Source organism: Thermobia domestica, chromosome 5 (assembly GCF_964235325.1).
Source record: "Thermobia domestica chromosome 5, izTheDome1.hap1.1, whole genome shotgun sequence".
Classification (NCBI taxonomy): domain Eukaryota; kingdom Metazoa; phylum Arthropoda; class Insecta; order Zygentoma; family Lepismatidae; genus Thermobia; species Thermobia domestica.
Genome location: NC_137458.1, coordinates 234,510,162 through 234,527,529, shown reverse-complemented (window position 1 = coordinate 234,527,529; position 17,368 = coordinate 234,510,162). Strand labels below are relative to the sequence as shown.

At 32.2% G+C, this 17,368-nt stretch overlaps 1 protein-coding gene across 1 annotated transcript in view; it reads left to right on the top strand.

The window, feature by feature from the left end:
• Nucleotides 1–1,347: 1,347 nt before the first annotated feature.
• Nucleotides 1,348–17,368, top strand: part of LOC145686454 (uncharacterized) — a 77,195-nt gene continuing 61,174 nt past the window's right edge. The window contains exon 1 of the mRNA XM_081759766.1: nucleotides 1,348–1,530. Coding sequence (XP_081615892.1) covers nucleotides 1,513–1,530 — 18 coding nt within the window. The 5' untranslated portion in view covers nucleotides 1,348–1,512. The remainder of the gene's footprint in view (nucleotides 1,531–17,368) is intronic.

Below are 17,368 nucleotides of genomic sequence, written 5' to 3'. Positions count from 1 at the left end.
GGCGCCGAAATCTCTAGCTACGACTCTATATATATATATATATACCACTCCCCCTCCCTTTTGTTGTGCCGACAAAGTGAAATTATAAAAGATATCCTAGGCTCGAGCCTCATCTATGTTGAAAATTTGATTGAGATCTGTAGGATGGCTCAAGAGGTATAATGTAACAAACATAGTCATTTAATTTTTTTATATATATATATATATATATATATATATATATATATATATATATATATATATATATATATATATATATATATATATATATATATATATATATATATATATATTTCCAAAGCATGCATTAGAATTTTTCTTGTCATTATTTTAATGTAATTATGTGTTATTACTAAATACATACATATAGTAATATATAGAATATTCTACATTGGAGAAATCGTCGTGAACAGGTTTTATCCTGACGACATTTCTTCCCAGGCGACACTACGTCTCGCTTAATTTAGACCAGGCGAGATTCTGTGTCGCGAGATCATTACAACGAGGTTTTGTTCAGGCGAGATTTTGGGGCGCGAGGTTTTGGCCAGGCGAGGTTTCGGCCCGGCGAGATTTTGGCCGCGAGGTTTTGGGAGGCGAGGTTTTGACCAGGCGAGGTTTTGGTCCGCGAGGTTTTGTACCCAAACCGGAGACGAGAATGAAATGAAGTCGGAGGAAACGGAAGAACCCAGAGAAAACCCATGCACACGGTGTTTGTCCAACGCAAATCTCATTTGGAGCGAACTGGGATCGAACCAAGGATCCCATACACTAGAGGTAAACGCTCTACCACTGAGCCACTGCGTTTATGATTTTGAGTGTGTCATTTTTCTATTAACGCTATTTATAAACTATATGGGGAATGGCCAATATTCATCTCCCAACACATTGATCCCCATTAGTGCTAGGCAGGTACGATGATCTGAAAGAGAACTGGCTCCTTTACGATAGAGTGATCAATTTTATTGCAAATCCCCACTCCTCCCTCTACGAACGCCCATGCTTTGAAATATTACGTGAATGTGAGTTCCATGAAGTAAACAGTTTCCATATTATAGGACAATGAACGTTTAATATGTAGTATGTATTAAAAGAATGTAGGTAATGTTTCTTTTAATGCACCTCTATCAAATAACCCTTCTCACTTTTCTCTTTTAATATTTATACAAAAAATAAACATTAGTACACATTTTATAAGTTAACGACTTGTTTCATTATCATTATGGTTTAATAGCCTCACATTCCTTCCAGCGCGCGGCGGGGGAAGAGAATATTTCCATGATTATTAACTGGCAACCCTGCGCTGACTGGACACCACAGACTCATCCTCCATTCCACACGTTTTCTTATCTTGCTCGGATGCTCGCTCGGCGTCGTAAAGCGACCTGGTTTTTCCTGGCAAAAGCACGAGCACTCCGACTCTCGTCCGCACCAAGGCGGAACCTGACTACTTAAACATTGACCACGGGGATGCGAAGCAGTCAAATGTCTCCTTAGTCGGCTCTGAAGACGGACATGGCCGCTCAGCTCCAGGTAAGTTTACTGTGATTGTGTTGTGTGTTTTGTGTTGAAACAATCTGGATCCTTACAGTACCCCCCTCCTCCCGCGTCTTCTGGATTTGTTTATGTCAAGCCAAGTGCAGTGCAGTGATTTTAAGTGATTTTTTTTTTTCTAAATGGACTGTTGGATATTACCATGTGCAACCACTACAGTGTGATTCAGTGATTGACAGTGCTATTTTATTTTATTTTTTCAATCCAGTGACTAAAGGATTCTTGAAGAATAAAGATGTGAAGTGAAGCCTAAGTGTCAGAAACATTTCTGTTAATTACAATTTTCGTACCGCAGACTGGAAAACTACAGTGGAGAAAATCCAATTGATGTCATAAGTGAACTTTCTCGAATACCGGCCGTGCAGGACGGACGTGTTTTTTTAATTGTTCTTTTTGTTTTTCTTGTGTTTATGGAGAAGAGGAAATTAATTGTTGGAAATCACTGCTTACGGCTAGTAAATAAGTGATGATCAACTACTGCCCACAGAAACTTAATCGTATATACAGAAAAATTCTTACAATTAACTTTGGAGAACGAGACCATCGAAATCAATAATCGAAAAAGTATTTTTTTAAAAAAAGTATTTATCCTATTTATGGATTCAGTTTTCGTCCTTGATACCCTGAAGCTATTTATTAGTATTCCTACTGTTTCAAGAACACACGAATAACAATCTTCTTAATCTAGATCTTTGTTTTGGTTTCTCACGTTTGATAGTATCTTATTTACTTTCGTCCTACGGAGAAACTTGATTTTTTCTCTCAATATATTATGTCTGGTTATGTGAAAATTTAACTTCAACTTAAGACAGAGAACTTATAACTACCTATCAAATTGTCAATGAATTAGAATTCTCCTAAATACTTATCAGTTTATAAATAGTTTTTCTCATTCTTTACTATAATTTATAGTTGCTTTTACCTTCTGGTTTTCGTGTATAAAGTTTCCTTACATTACGATGTTATCTATTTAAAATCGAAATTTTCTTATTTATAAATAGAAGATCATAGCCTACCCATGATTTATTTATACTCAAACTTTCTAATCTGGTAGACTTTTTTACAGTAGGATCTAGCGCTCATTCGCCTTCATTTTTTATTTATTTCGACTGAATAATAGTAATCATTTTCAATCTCTTTGCAAGTATTAACCAAGTTTTCATATTTATTCAATGACTCTATTTAGCATAAATAGAAAATTTTAATATTATCTTATTACTTTCATGCATGGAGTGAACTATATCAAAATTATGACCATAAACGAACGTTCTCGTAGGTTTTACGGCATACTGACTGCTTCTGATATCCGTTATTTTCACTATTATATTACTAATTTTAACTTTTAGTTTTCAATATCATGTTCATGCAGTTATCGGTATAAGTGTAAGTTCTTTTGTCGACCATTTGGAACAAATGAGTTCATTTGATGACGGTTTCTGATAATATACTAAAAATTATATTCTTTTTTTATTCATGCTAAAAGTTTCAGATGAATTTGATTGCCTTATCGCCGGACCTGTATATTACGTAAGAAAATACCAGAATTTTTTGAAAGTGTGATTAATACTTCTGTGTTCATGCGTAAGATTTGTTTAAAATTGCATTAATTTGTAACGAAAAGTTAAAACATCATTTCCTTTTTTCTAAGAACGTAGTCAAATATACGGAATTAATCGGACATTTACGGTGAAATAGCTAACAACTACTGATGAAAATTTTATCTATAATTAAAAGGTTAATTTATTTAACAAACTTGTAGACATAGTATATAATGCCAATATATATTTGAATTATTTAAATACGTAATTCAACAACCAGAAGGAAGTTGAACGAAGTCCATTTAAAGGAATCATCCCGACATTCTTCTGCTGGTGAAACTGAGGGAAACCCCACTGAAAACCTCACTAAGAATAGTAGTCCGCGGAGTTCTGACTGTGAAGCAAAAATTTTAACCGGCATCTTATACTCATTTCATATTTGCTTGTCAAAACAAGCTGTACTGAAAAATATTTTTTTACTCGAAAGTTGTAAGCAAATATTATGTATGAAATTGCAATCCGATTTTGCTGCGACTTTTCAATATTTAATACAATATACACAATAATGACGTGTATTGTGACTATAACAAGCTATCCAGCATCTAATAGTTTAACAAATTCAGTTGTTAAAATATTCTCAAAATCTTAAAATCGAATGTTATTTAGCTATCTCTTTTTTATCATTCAAACACTCGAGTATGTGAAGTAAAGCTCCTCTAATATATTAAATAGACAATTATCTTCAATTTATTAGGATCTCAACGGCTCATTATTAATTTCTTGCTATTCACATCATTGCAATTTAACCTTAATTATTTACCAGGTTAATTTGCAGGTTTATAAAGTAATATAGCGGAAAGGTTATCAAATTTTGACTGGTATATACAAACTCACAGTTTATAGCCTTGTACAAAGGTTCCTAGTTCGATTCCCGGACATGTAAAGTGCTAATGAACACCGGCCTATTTATGTATTTTTCTCTAGATTCTCCTGGTTTTTTCCATGATTTTTACTCTATTCATTCTTTTATTGTATTTTAGGCAACTATTAGGTAACATTTCACTTCCATTTTATTTGTAACGCAGAACGTAGTTGAATTTTTACATATTCATTATTATTATAATCAAATTTTACTTGTGCTTAACGAAATCATGAGAAAATTTGATCCAATGATGACACATTTTTTACTATTTTTGGACATGTAGTATGTCCGCAACAGTTAGGAGTATGAATAACTTTTAGAAGTGTGTGTGTCATTGTTAGAAGAGAACCAACACCAATAGATACATTTTGCTAGTAACAGCATATTTTTTTTACATGTATAATATATAAATAAATTAATAATTTGTTCTAGCACGATAGAAACTGTTAGTTTTTATTATATTTACAACGAGATACATATCTTTCTAGCGCGAGAACAGTTTTTTTTCGATTTTCTCGAAACAGACCCATAAAAAATTATCCCAAGGATGTTCATTTGTTTAGTTCAATGTGATGTATCTCATCTTCGGAAAATATTTTAGTTAAACAAATTTAAACTTATCATTTAATGATAATTTTGCACTATATCTCACTAAGCACAGTATGTAATGTTGTATTGTTAGTAACACTCCGCGGTGATGTAGTATCTTACGCGTATGTTTTTGCTGTATGTGGTTCTGGGTTCGATTCCCGGTGGAGACCACAAAAATTTCAATTTCGCAATCATTCACTTCCATTTATCCTAAATTTCCTTTAGCCTAAAGGATGTGACGTTATACTGAAAAGAAAATCTTGTTAGTTTCATAATGATGAGTTTGATGAATTTATATTTCAGTGTCAATTTCACCTCTGTTGCTTTTATGGCTCTTGTACAAGATATCTTTTTCTTACAAAAGGTATTATCCTCCATTTTCTCAAAAAAATTACGCATGTGGTTTTACACTATTATTATTATTATTATTATTATTATTATTATTATTATTATTATTATTATTATTATTATTATTATTATTATTATTATTTTCTTTCATTCGCTAATATTATTGTAGAACTTTATTTTATTACAAAATCTCAGTGAGAATTTTTGTTTGTTTATGGCTGATTTCTTGAGATTTTTTTCAAATATAAGAACAAAATAAAACATTGAGTGTGTTGTCCCATGTAAGTGATATTTTCTTTTAGTTTAACTTCACATGGTTTTGTCCTGTAGGCTAAAGGAGACAGAAGAATTAAAGCTTTTTGTGCTCTCCAACCGAGAATCGTACCCAGGATCACATGTATGAAAGATATGCGCTAGCCACTAAACGTGCGTGGAGATCTATGTTCTTTCCTGCTTTATTATGTGGAAATAACTCAGGTCCGCTTCATTTTCCATTTCTTGTTTCATTTTTTGTAGATGACAAATAATAAAAGATACGAAATAGGATTTAAAAAGTGCAAAATATTCGTAATAATACAAACGAATTTAAACAACTTGTATTCTATATCTGATACATATACTCATCAGTTTATAAATATTTGTTTCTGAAGCGAATTAATCTCTCACATCATCTGATAGACTAATAATATATGCATAAATTTCCTAGCTGTATTCTCGTTCTTCCTCAATGAATCGGTCCATTTGCAACAATTATTAAAATGCAACAATTCTTAAAAATAATGAAGAATATTAAGGATAATTCATTAAAGAGAATGGTCATAAAAATAACAGGTTTTGTAAATAGAAAACCACGAGGAGTACCTTTTCTAACACTTGTAGCCTAGTATCTGCAATACAAGTGCAGTGGTTAACAAAATTGTTTCAGAGCTTCAAGTGTTTTTTTTTTTCAAGTTCAAAATTAGGGATGGCCAAAATTTTCCGGAATGGGTGATTTCACTTTCCAGATTCCGGAAAAATTCGGAATCCGCAAAAAACTGAAATTAAAAAAAATCCAGAATTCAGAAAAGTTCGATTTTTTTCCGAAATTCGGATTTTTTAAAAATTTTACTTTCCGGATTCCGAATTGGCCATTATGGTTCGAAATGAATAGACGAAATTAAACAGGTTTTCGGTAATGCACATAAATATACGGTTTTTTCTATAGGCCTGTCAAGAATTTGTATTCAATTTCATTCAACCACTTTCCAATTACAATAACATAACTTGGAGTGTACAGAGTATTCGAAATATTCCACAATATGTTGGCGAAATATTCCTCAATGGTACAGAATGTTCAAACATATGACATGTAACAATTGATACATCTTATTAAGCTAACAAAATTATGTGGGTGAATATATAATCTCATGCGTAGTTTCTCTAGAAAATCAAGAAAAACGAATTTGTTTGTAAATCTAAAAATTGATGCTGTATGATAACCAAACTACCTGTAACAGGCGAATACTAAAATATATCCTTATTAAGTTCTTCATTATAACATTAACAAGATGACAGTTGTGATTAATATTAACGAGACATAGCCCAAAATAATCATTAACTTTTAAAGTTTTAATATATGCATACCTAAAACAATGTCCAAATTTAATGCTTATATCAGTAGATACATGATATCAAGCCGATTATCATAGGATTTTTTAGATACATGATATCATAGGATTTTTTTATTCCGTTTATATTTATACATCTATAAGAAAATATTACTTATTTATTTATGTACAGTAGGCTATATAAGTTAGTATTAGAATTTACTTGTGTTTTCCTAACAGTGAAGCGAATGCTACTTAAATTTAGCTTTTCTAAAATTAAATTTAAATCTCTAATCAAAAGGTATGATGTACATTCTTATGCAAGTGTAATGGCAAAAACTTAATTGTCTTGTAGTATTATTCAATATGTTCATCATTTACAATCCTACAGACATCAAACTGATTCTCCATCTCCATCAACACTCAAGGTGAAGATGTCTATAGTAATTTGTTGTATGGTTATTGTTAATCATTGGCGCACTTGATCAAGTGACTGATATTTTTTATATGCACGATGCGTTCTACTTAGCTTCTAAAAAAATAAAAAATATACTACTACTACTGCTACTACTACTACTACTACTACTACTAATAATAATAATAATAATAAAATAATAAATAATAATAATAATACATTGAGATGAAATTGGGGCTTCATAGTATAAAAGTTATAACATTTGCTCTGTCAATCTACTTTCCTGAAAATCTTCTTACTTGAGTGTAAGGTTGTCTAGGAGACAAGAATTGAAGCTATGTAGTCTTGGAAATGTAGGCTAACTGTTTCAATTGGGAGAGCTTGGTATCGTGTCGCATCTTGCGACAAAAATTCCGTCTCATGATCAGCCGTACCTGAATAGCATGGCTGGTACAGCTATGTGATGTACCTAAGCAAAATCATATGTTTGAGAGCAAATTTTCATGCGTACTTTTTGAGAGAAATGGGTTTTTATCGTAATTGAAAGTATGTACTTCGTTGCCAATAATAATTGATTATTTTTAGTTTTGTGCAACAAATTATTTATATATCATATTTATGTAGTGCATATGCAAAAATACACATTCTTAACTAGCAGATTGTATCTAGGTTTATTATTTATCTTTTCTCCTAACAGTGTGACACATATACTGCTAACAGTGGTACACATACTACTTAATATAAGATAATTACATATAAATTACATTTTAAGTACAGATTTTTATTTCGTTTATAGATGTCACACATACGTGAATTGCCATGACTGACTTTTATTTCTTTAGAGAAACACTTGTTTCCATGTAGAAGTACATGTTTCCTTTACTTCCAGAATCATAAATATTAATCTCTTAGGAAGCAGTTTGGTATGTGAACATATAGAATTTAGCCTTTTTACATATTCATGCTTTGTGATTACTAGAACGGATGAATAATGAAGGTTAAGGACAACAATAAGGTAAAAGGAAATGAGGTTTTTCATAAATATTAAAGTTTAAAAAAAATATTTATTTTAGTCTTAAATTGCAGCTACATCATGTTGTAGTACTCTTGAGAAATACACATTAGTAGTACCGTATATTGTGAAACTTATTTAGGATTAAATTTCCCCATCTATATTGATGTAAATATGAATACTAGATTTCTATTAACGAACTCAATCGCCTACGGAATCCGGAGGTTCAATGCTGCGCTCAGAAAAGCTCTTCACTGACTTTTGCTCTTAGTCAATTGGATCCTGTTCCTACTTTGTATTCCGATTTCTGCAATATATCTCTTAAATATTATCCTCCCATCTGCTCCTAGGTCTTCCTAATGGTCGTTTTCCGAATGAATATTCTGTTAAAACTTTGAAAGTAATTCCTACTTTCTGGCTATATGACATGCCCACCTGACTCGCCTAAACTCGATCACTCTAACAGTATTTGTAAACTGTACAAATTATGCAGTTCCTCGCTATGAAGTTTCCTCCGTTCTCCACTCCCGTTTCTCTTGTCAAAATTTTATTCTTAAATACGTTTAGTCTGTTCTTCCCTCAAAGTAAGCGACCATGTTTTGTAACCTTACTAGATTTCTACGTAGAGATTTATAAGTTTTCATCTAATTTCCCTCATTTAGAAATATGACTAATTTTAGTTGTCAAATTAACTCCATTTATTGCTTGGGGAGTCTCTTCCAAAAGTTAATGAGTAATTCTATCTTTTTGCAAATCCAGTATAATCTAACGTATATATATATATATATATATATACACGTTAGAAAAAAATACATGTTTATGAGGTATAATCTAGAGACGGAGTAGGAAGTTGTATTTCCTCTATTTTTTAAATAAAATATTAAAAGAAAGAAAAACAAAACTTACAGCACACAATAAAATATTTCGTATGTAAATTAAATGGATATTGATAATCAAAGTTCGCTAGAAAGGTGCTGTTTTCTCCATTACTACTCAAAAATTTGTTCCGTTGACCTATTTATGATATTGTTATCGCCCTTAAGTGACCATTGTTCAAACCGTTTCCTTGTTTTCTTTCGTTACAAGTATTTTAAGGAAGGAATATTGTTTACCTAACTTGTGATTCTACCGTCAAGGCATCCAACTTTGAGATTTCATACACTACTATTAAATTACGATTAATAAAGAACTTCTTTTGATGTTAGACTCAACGATACATATTTTGGAACCGAGAAGTAGCGTATATATTATATAACACCATAATTCAGAAAGTTAGAACTTAAAATCAGTACTAAATATTTAGTGATTTATGTTGATTACTTAAGAAATTGTTTAAACTCAAGCTTTAAAAATCTTAAGTCAGCAAGTAATTACTTCGTGTCTTGTCTTACATTTGTATTTATTTATCAACAAAATTGAAGGTTTGAAAGGCCATTTTACAATGGAAGTACTGACAACATTGTAAATAATAAGAAATATATATCTATATAAGAAACTATATAAAGAAGTAACCTTGGTCTTAAAGATCTGTATACGCGTATTAAAGTTGTCGAAATGAGGAAAACTCTAATGAACCCCAGCCAGAGTATCTGGACTGGTGATTTGAATTCAATATATTCTAATTATGAAGCGCGAACGATAAACCCTCACTCACCTTAGCTTTACTCGTTAAAGCCTTTTTTTCTATTGTCATATCTAAGTTTCGTTCTCCGATTTATACTTAATGTTTCATATTTATATTATTAACACTAACAATATTAATTACATCGATTACTGCGATGCCATGTGTTCAAATGATTAGAAAGAGTGGCTTTAATTTATTTAGTTTATGTTCTATCCTAAATGAAGAGGTGTAATTTTCGACTCAAAATCATAAGAAATAGGGAGCTAATAGAATTGAAAAGTAACAAATTCTGGTCTAGAAATGCAAATAACTTGCGATGAAAATCAATGAAATAGCCGCTCACTACTTATCAAACAGACCTCTAGTCGGCCATAGCCCCCCCGAGGTCTGAATCTGAGTGAGATCAGTTTAACTTGCGTCTCTCCCGAGACCACCGACGTAACTAATACTAGTATATCTTAATATTGGTTCCTTGTCACTGTAATTGTCCATTTACATTTTAAGCTATCGTTAAGATACGATTAAAAAAAGAAAAACAGAATATTTTCTTTTCTCAAACAGAATAAATAATGTACGTCCTGTTTTGTTGTGACCAGCGGTAAGTTATAGGACAACTTAATCTTTTCAATGAGTTTTCCGACGTACAGTTATGCTCAAAAGTACCTGGCATCCACTTCGTTCCACTGTTTTCAAAAATGAGAGATCACTAACTCTTAAAATCTAAGTATTATGAAACTTCTTCCGAGGATTTAAGAGCACAAAATTTTCAAAAGGGAGATGAATGGTTAATGTTTTGCCCAAACTCACGAGCTGGGATTTCAGGTTCAATCAATCGACCTCACCTCAATAAATTACCACGAGTATAATGAGTTAGAGCCTGAGTCTTAGGAGCACGAGTCCCAATGAGAGAGGTGAGTGCTACCACGAGCAAACATCATTAAGACAGGAGTGACCAAGCTTTTAGTGAGCGTCAACGAGAATAAGTGTGAGCATCGTTAAGGACAATGAATTCGAACTCCAGTGAGTGCGACCCTAAGCTAGCGTGAAAGTCATTGAGATTAGTGAGCACAAGTCGGCGCGAGCTTGAGTGAATCCCAATTGCCAATTGGCCATCTTTGGAGTTCATCTCTCTAACATACTTCCAGTGTGATAAAATACAAATATGAACTGTATAATTCAAACTGAACCAATCAATGCTGTAGACGAGATTGTTGTTCTGTCAATCATACCTAATAATATATTTGTATAACTTAAAAGACAATGAACACCTACTTATTATTCAACTTCGAAGACTAACACTAAAATACATAAAAAAGGAATGCTTCCTCACTTTAAGTATAGTATTAAGATGAATCTTTAATAAAGGTATGGTGTACTTAAAAGCCAAACTCAGTATTCTTCTCTAACATTAACAAGGACATAAACTTAAAGCTGAGCTCTCAGATGAACGTCAAACAACAGCCAATACATTAATTTAAAAATAATTTATTTCTTTAAATCATAGAGGGAAATCTTTAGTAATGCTATACTGTTGTTTCCCGTAAGTAGATTGCGCATAAGATTGTCATGGTCAAACACGTGCAGAAAATTATACACAATTTTACTTAACCAAGCACGTTTGAAAAACTTGACCATGCCTTCCAGTACTCGAGTGGTATCATTCAATATTAATTACCACAAGAGTAGGACTGTCGAATCACTAGAAATTCTCCAAAGGTTTTGTTTCTATTACAAATACATATTTTTTGTGTCGTTTTATTTAGTGACAGGAATCCAGTAACAGAAAGTTACTTTTAATATTTCGAAGTTAGGCTAAATAACATTTCAAGTAAAAAGTTGAGAGTCTTGATTGAACTTTCCGCTTTTTCTGTCGTTCATTGGATTTTGCCCCACGAGTCTATAGGAAAATGTACTGTATGTTTGTTTTGTAAAAATATATCGGATCATTAAAACGTGCTGCCATTCCATCCATGTTAAATTGCAGCGACGTATGTACCATGAGCAATTACTTGATACTAAAACAAATATTGACTGCTATTGAAATAACAGGCTTTAATAACTATAAACTATTATTCATTTTACTATTAACCTATTGCTATTGATATATTTATAATGGTGTAACATTTGAAACATTAGTAGGATTTTATAGCCAGTAAACATTAAATAGCCGTTTACGAAGAAAATAATATAAAATCTAGCTACTAAAATCACATGGAATTGTAATCTACAAACAGAATCTTATAAATTGCATAACCAAGTAAAGAATATAATTTATCAAACCTGATATTAATTTTCGCTATATTAGTAAGTACAACAAACTGCTGGAGGAAAACATAAACATTATTGAAGAAAAAATTGGTATAACGTTAATATCGATCACTCTTCACTGAACAAATATTTTTTCTCTATAAAATATTTTCTTATTACGACTGATATTTAAAATTTTATGGTAAAATTAATAAGCGTTGATTCTAGTTTTATTATTAAATGAACAGTCTATAAACTATTATACCTGCAGAAATATACAGTAATAAAAGAGTCTAAAAGACAGCGCTCTTTTAGTTTCATAATGCTTCATAAGTCTACAGTTTGATGATATCCTTTATTTTCTTGTTAATTTTGTTTTAAAATTTGTACAAACTAGCCATACGAATCCATGATGATATTTTCTTAAACTCTTAATATTGACTACTGATAATTGCATGAGAAGAATTAATACAAATTAGATTGCTAAAAAAATATTTTAAAATTTAAAATGAATCACTAAATTCAGGTTCACTGAATCTAGGTTCACTAAATTTGGAAAAGGATGAACATTTTTAAGTACCTATGCTTGAGAGAAATTCGTTTTCTTTTGAATTGAGAGTAGTAATAGACCTTATTAGATTATTTTGGACAAGTTTGTTCTTTTGTGTTTTCGAAAATGAATCTTCGAGCTTAGCAAGCTATTTTAGTTAGTTAGAATTTGGTTGAAAAATTATTTTTACGTTAATTAATAGGTTTGAGCAGAAAGTAATATTTTAGAGATACTTTAATCTATGTTTGTTTATATTGCTTCTTTATTATGTATGAATGTTCCGATTGTGCAGATTTAATAGAAGATTTTTGATAGAACGTATATTTTGCAAACATGTATACTAGCAAAGTGTTAAATTTAAGGATATCAAGTTGGTAGAACTTAGATCAAATCTCTGCCGCGGTTAACGCAAACGAATTTCCTCGAAGACAGATACTATTGAAGTAACTTAAGTATTATAAGTATTATACTTAAGTTACTTCAATATTATCTGTCTTGGAGGAAATTCTTTGTTGGTACCAATCGCGGCAAGAATTTCGTGAGCTAAGCTTTAGTTATTATATTGATATATCGATGTTCAATTGCTGCGATGATTTTCACAAATTGAGATTGTAAATCAAGTGTGGAACAGTGCTGTCATTAAGGTTCATAGAAAGATGGTAAAATAAGTACATGATTCGAAAGGTTGTTGTTCATAAGTCTAAAATCTAGTAATATGGCAAGAGTATAGTTAAGGTCAGTGAAACATAAACTTCTTGGGAAACAGTAAATCTAATAGTGACCTTGATTTTGATTTTTTAATAAATAATCCAATAGTTTGTAGAATGAAAGAACTAGACGAAACGTAGAAAACATAAGGCTACAATAAAGTAAATGACTCTATTAGAGATTGAACTCCTATGTGATTAATCTATTACGGAAGTGTCGTAACTTCCTACCATTACATTTCCCATTTACTCCGTCAAATTTATTGAATTCTCATATATATTATGAAGAGTTTTGTTTTTGGTGTGTTTCATAATTTTCGTCTTTAAAGAATGTCCGATTTCTTCAAGAAGATGTGACAGATTCACAAATGAGTCCCACTTTAACTACACAAATGATAAACATAAATAACATAAAAATTGTAGAGAAAAAGAAAGAAAAACATGAAGTGTACAAGATCAAACAGACTTGAACTAATATTTCTTACAACGTCTTAACGACCTTCACCAAACAATACTTTTTAATGTTGTTTTATAATAATAATAAAAGGAAACATCGAACTGTGTGTTAAACCTAATAGACCTTGAACTTGTAACGTTAAAATAAGGACAATCGTTAAAGTAAAATGGAATAATATAGGCTATTTACTTCCTCAAGTGAAACATATTATAAGTGAAAGAGTAAAAATAGCAAAAAAAGATGATAATAACAATGTGGATAGATGCGGAAAAGTATTTCTTTGAAATAAAAAATGAAGTTTCTTGACACCTATAAAAATTTCTCTTTCTGACGTACAAGGTGCTACGCTATCAGTTAACCCACCTTAGCGTGACCATGAGGAGTGTGTTATGCTTTCATACCAAAGCGCAAAGAAGAGGGAAATGTGTTTCATTAGGTAATTACGAGATTAAAACAAAAAAGTTCTTTAAAAAGGTACCACACGCATGAGGAATCTACGAAAAAAAAATGTAGACGCAAAGAGAAAATGACACAAATAAGAAACGACTTCACCTACAAAACCATTCAGCTTAGATGCTTCATTTAGGCTAAAGCGATAATGCAGGCTTTATTACGAATAATAAAGAAAAATGCGTTCTTCCCTTAAACAAGAATTACTTTTTCGTGACTTGGATGCATTATTTATTATTATTATTGCTAAACAAAAAATTTGTAAATATTACTTGTTTTGATAACGTCTCTCATATTATGAAAGAAATAAATGTTTTATTAAACGCGGAATCTTAAGAAAGAGAATTAAGGCTAGTCGTGAGATTGAAATAAGAGAATACGTGATGTGTTTAGGTTCTGCAGAATAAAACAATCAAATTTAAGCAGTAAACGTTCAACATACGCATTATTCCATTCCGTTACGAATTCATAAATGACAAATTTTATATTTACAAAATATATACAGTAATATATATCGAGGCTAAAGAAAACAGGTGATGATTTGATGATAATGGTGCAATAACAAAAGTGGGACCAAGTGGGAGAACCCCGAGAAAACCCACGGCTTTTATTCGTCATAAGGCCGACTTGGCGGGAGCTGACATCAAACCAAGGAACCCACGTACCAGAGATGAGCACTCAACTATTGAGCCAGTGTCTACAATATGACATTAGTAATACTTGTACATAATACTCTGAAGATAATCATGGAAAAGACTGCGTTAAACTGCTTCAAGTTGAAGTACTGTTTCATCATAACATAATATCGTGTGTCTACATATTTGTTTGAAAATATCGAAGTGAAGCAGAGACTGATTTCCTTATGATCTATAATTCAATACATCCTATATTCTCCTGAATCAGAGAGAATCAGGGACTCCCATTCCCTCATGATCCATAACTCAAAGGGAGGTAGGGACCTACACTCTTCTCATGATTCATGACATAAGTATTCCTATATTCTTCTGAATCTAATTGAAGCAGAGACGCCCATTCTCTCATGATTCATGACACATTCTTCTATATTATGCTATATCGAAATGAAGCAGGAACTCTCATTCCTATATGATCTATTACACAAGTCTTTCTATACCACTTAAATGAAAGTGAAACCAGGGCTTCCATTCTCTCATGATCCATGATTCAAAACCTCATATGTTGTCCTGGATCAAAGTGAAGCAGAGATTTCCATTCCCTCAGGACCCATTCACAAGTCTTCCTATATTCTCTTGAATCAATGTGAAGTAGAACACACAATCATAGTCATACGTCTTGCAAATAAAATCAGAAAAATAAACACACTGCTGAACAAGACTGCACTTATTTAATATAAAAACACATTTACAAGTGACGTTTCGATCTTCTAGCCAAGATCCTCATCAGACGTACACTGAGTGATACAAAAACTACTCAAGTATATATACACCAGTTAACTGCAAGTACCAGTTAACGTTACAAGTATATATTACTGCCAACTACTTGTAACGTTAGAAGAAAGTCGTCCTTCACTGATTTTTTAAAAAGCAAATCTTTCTTCTAAACACCCACTGTATTTACTACATAGGTATTCAAATTTTCAACACTTGGTTTTTATACCTAAAATTAGCGTTTAATAATGAATGTGTTTCATGTTCTTTTGTTTTAGATAGCAATTAGAGATTATTATTATTATTATTTGGAAATTTGGACTAATTCCAAACCTCAAATTATATGGTCTATAACTTAGGAACCAAACACCTTCATACCATAATACTTCATATACTAACTAAGTTTGTCAAGGTCCAGCAGTATGATAAGTTTGGTTGAGATCGGATAAGTTTCAACGACTTCGTACGATACACATTATCTTTGTGATTGATTAATTCCTTAAATATAGAGGAAACAAAGAACTAAAACGTAAAGTAAGTAACGTAAATCTTTTAAAAAAAGACGAAGAAACGGATCAGTAGAAAATGCCAGACTAGGTGAAACTCCATAGCACGTATACATAATACAGACACTTAAGTCTTTTAAGCTAGAACGTCGCTTCCATTGGATATATATGGTAGTTTGTTCATAGAATTTTAGTTTAAAATTCGTTGGTGAAACAATATCGGAAGCTCTTCCTAACTTTTTTCGAGTTTAATTAAAACTTAAAGGCAATGAAGAATATTGAAAATGTTAAAACTGAGCCAGTCAGTATGTACAAAATATTTTTAAATATATTAATAACTTGTTTAGAAACCTTGAGTTGTAGGTCAGAAATCTGGGTGCTCATATTCTTTCGTTATACTTGTTGGGCACCGAAATTTATACCTATGGAAAACGATTGTTAGTTTATGTATTAGTATTTTGAACACACCATCTAGATTACTTTCCAAATCTTTGATGCTCTTCATTGTCTTCGAATTATACACTAAAGTTCAACAAAGTTAGAATGAGATTAACGAATATCTCTAAGAAGGTATGTAATGACAATTTTGTTTAAATTATTAGGGATAAATAATCGAAAAGTCTTAGCGCCTATTTCTTTCGAGCATGTAATACATTTTAATACGAAATGGAGATATACGAGCGATGTTGTAGGTTTTCTTCGAACGGCCACAGAGTAACTTCCATCGCTTGGCACTGATATCAGTTGTCAAAGACTGCCGGAGTGCTCAGGGCTTCTACGCCATATGAGCAGCGAAGTGTTATTCTATGCTGCAAGGAACATACAGCCATACATGTCCCGATGGAAATAGAATCAGTTTGTAGGAGCAAGTGTTTAGCAGTGCAAAGTGTGCAGTAGTGTTGCAAGGAGTTTGAAAATGGACAAGAAAATGTCCAGGATAATGAGCGATCGGGCCGACCTCTTTCCTCGCTGACATTGGACAACATTACACGTGTTGATGAAATGGCTAAAGTAGATCGATGTGCTCATTTGAAGGATATTCACAGGGGTTTTGACATTTCCTTTGGCACTGTTTATGACATTGTTCGATGTTCGTTGAAATACCGCAAAGTGTCATATCGGTGAGTTTCTAAGTTTCATTGTGATGCCAACAAGAGGAAGCGAATGGTCATATCACTGAACGCTTTGCAACGGTACTTCGAGAAGAGAGACAGTTTACTGGACCTACTTGTCATTGGCGACGGAATGCAGATACTGCATTATATTCTCGAAACAGCAGAGCATGGTGTGGAAACATCCCGTCTTGTCACTAACAAAAGAGTTTCAAACAACACCATCAACCGGTAAACTGATGGTAACAGTATTTTGCTTATCGTTATTGCATTGTGCATGTCTCGAACAGCTGTTTTCCTGGAAGACGACGGATTCTGATAAGGCCCTCTATTTAATGAAGGCAGT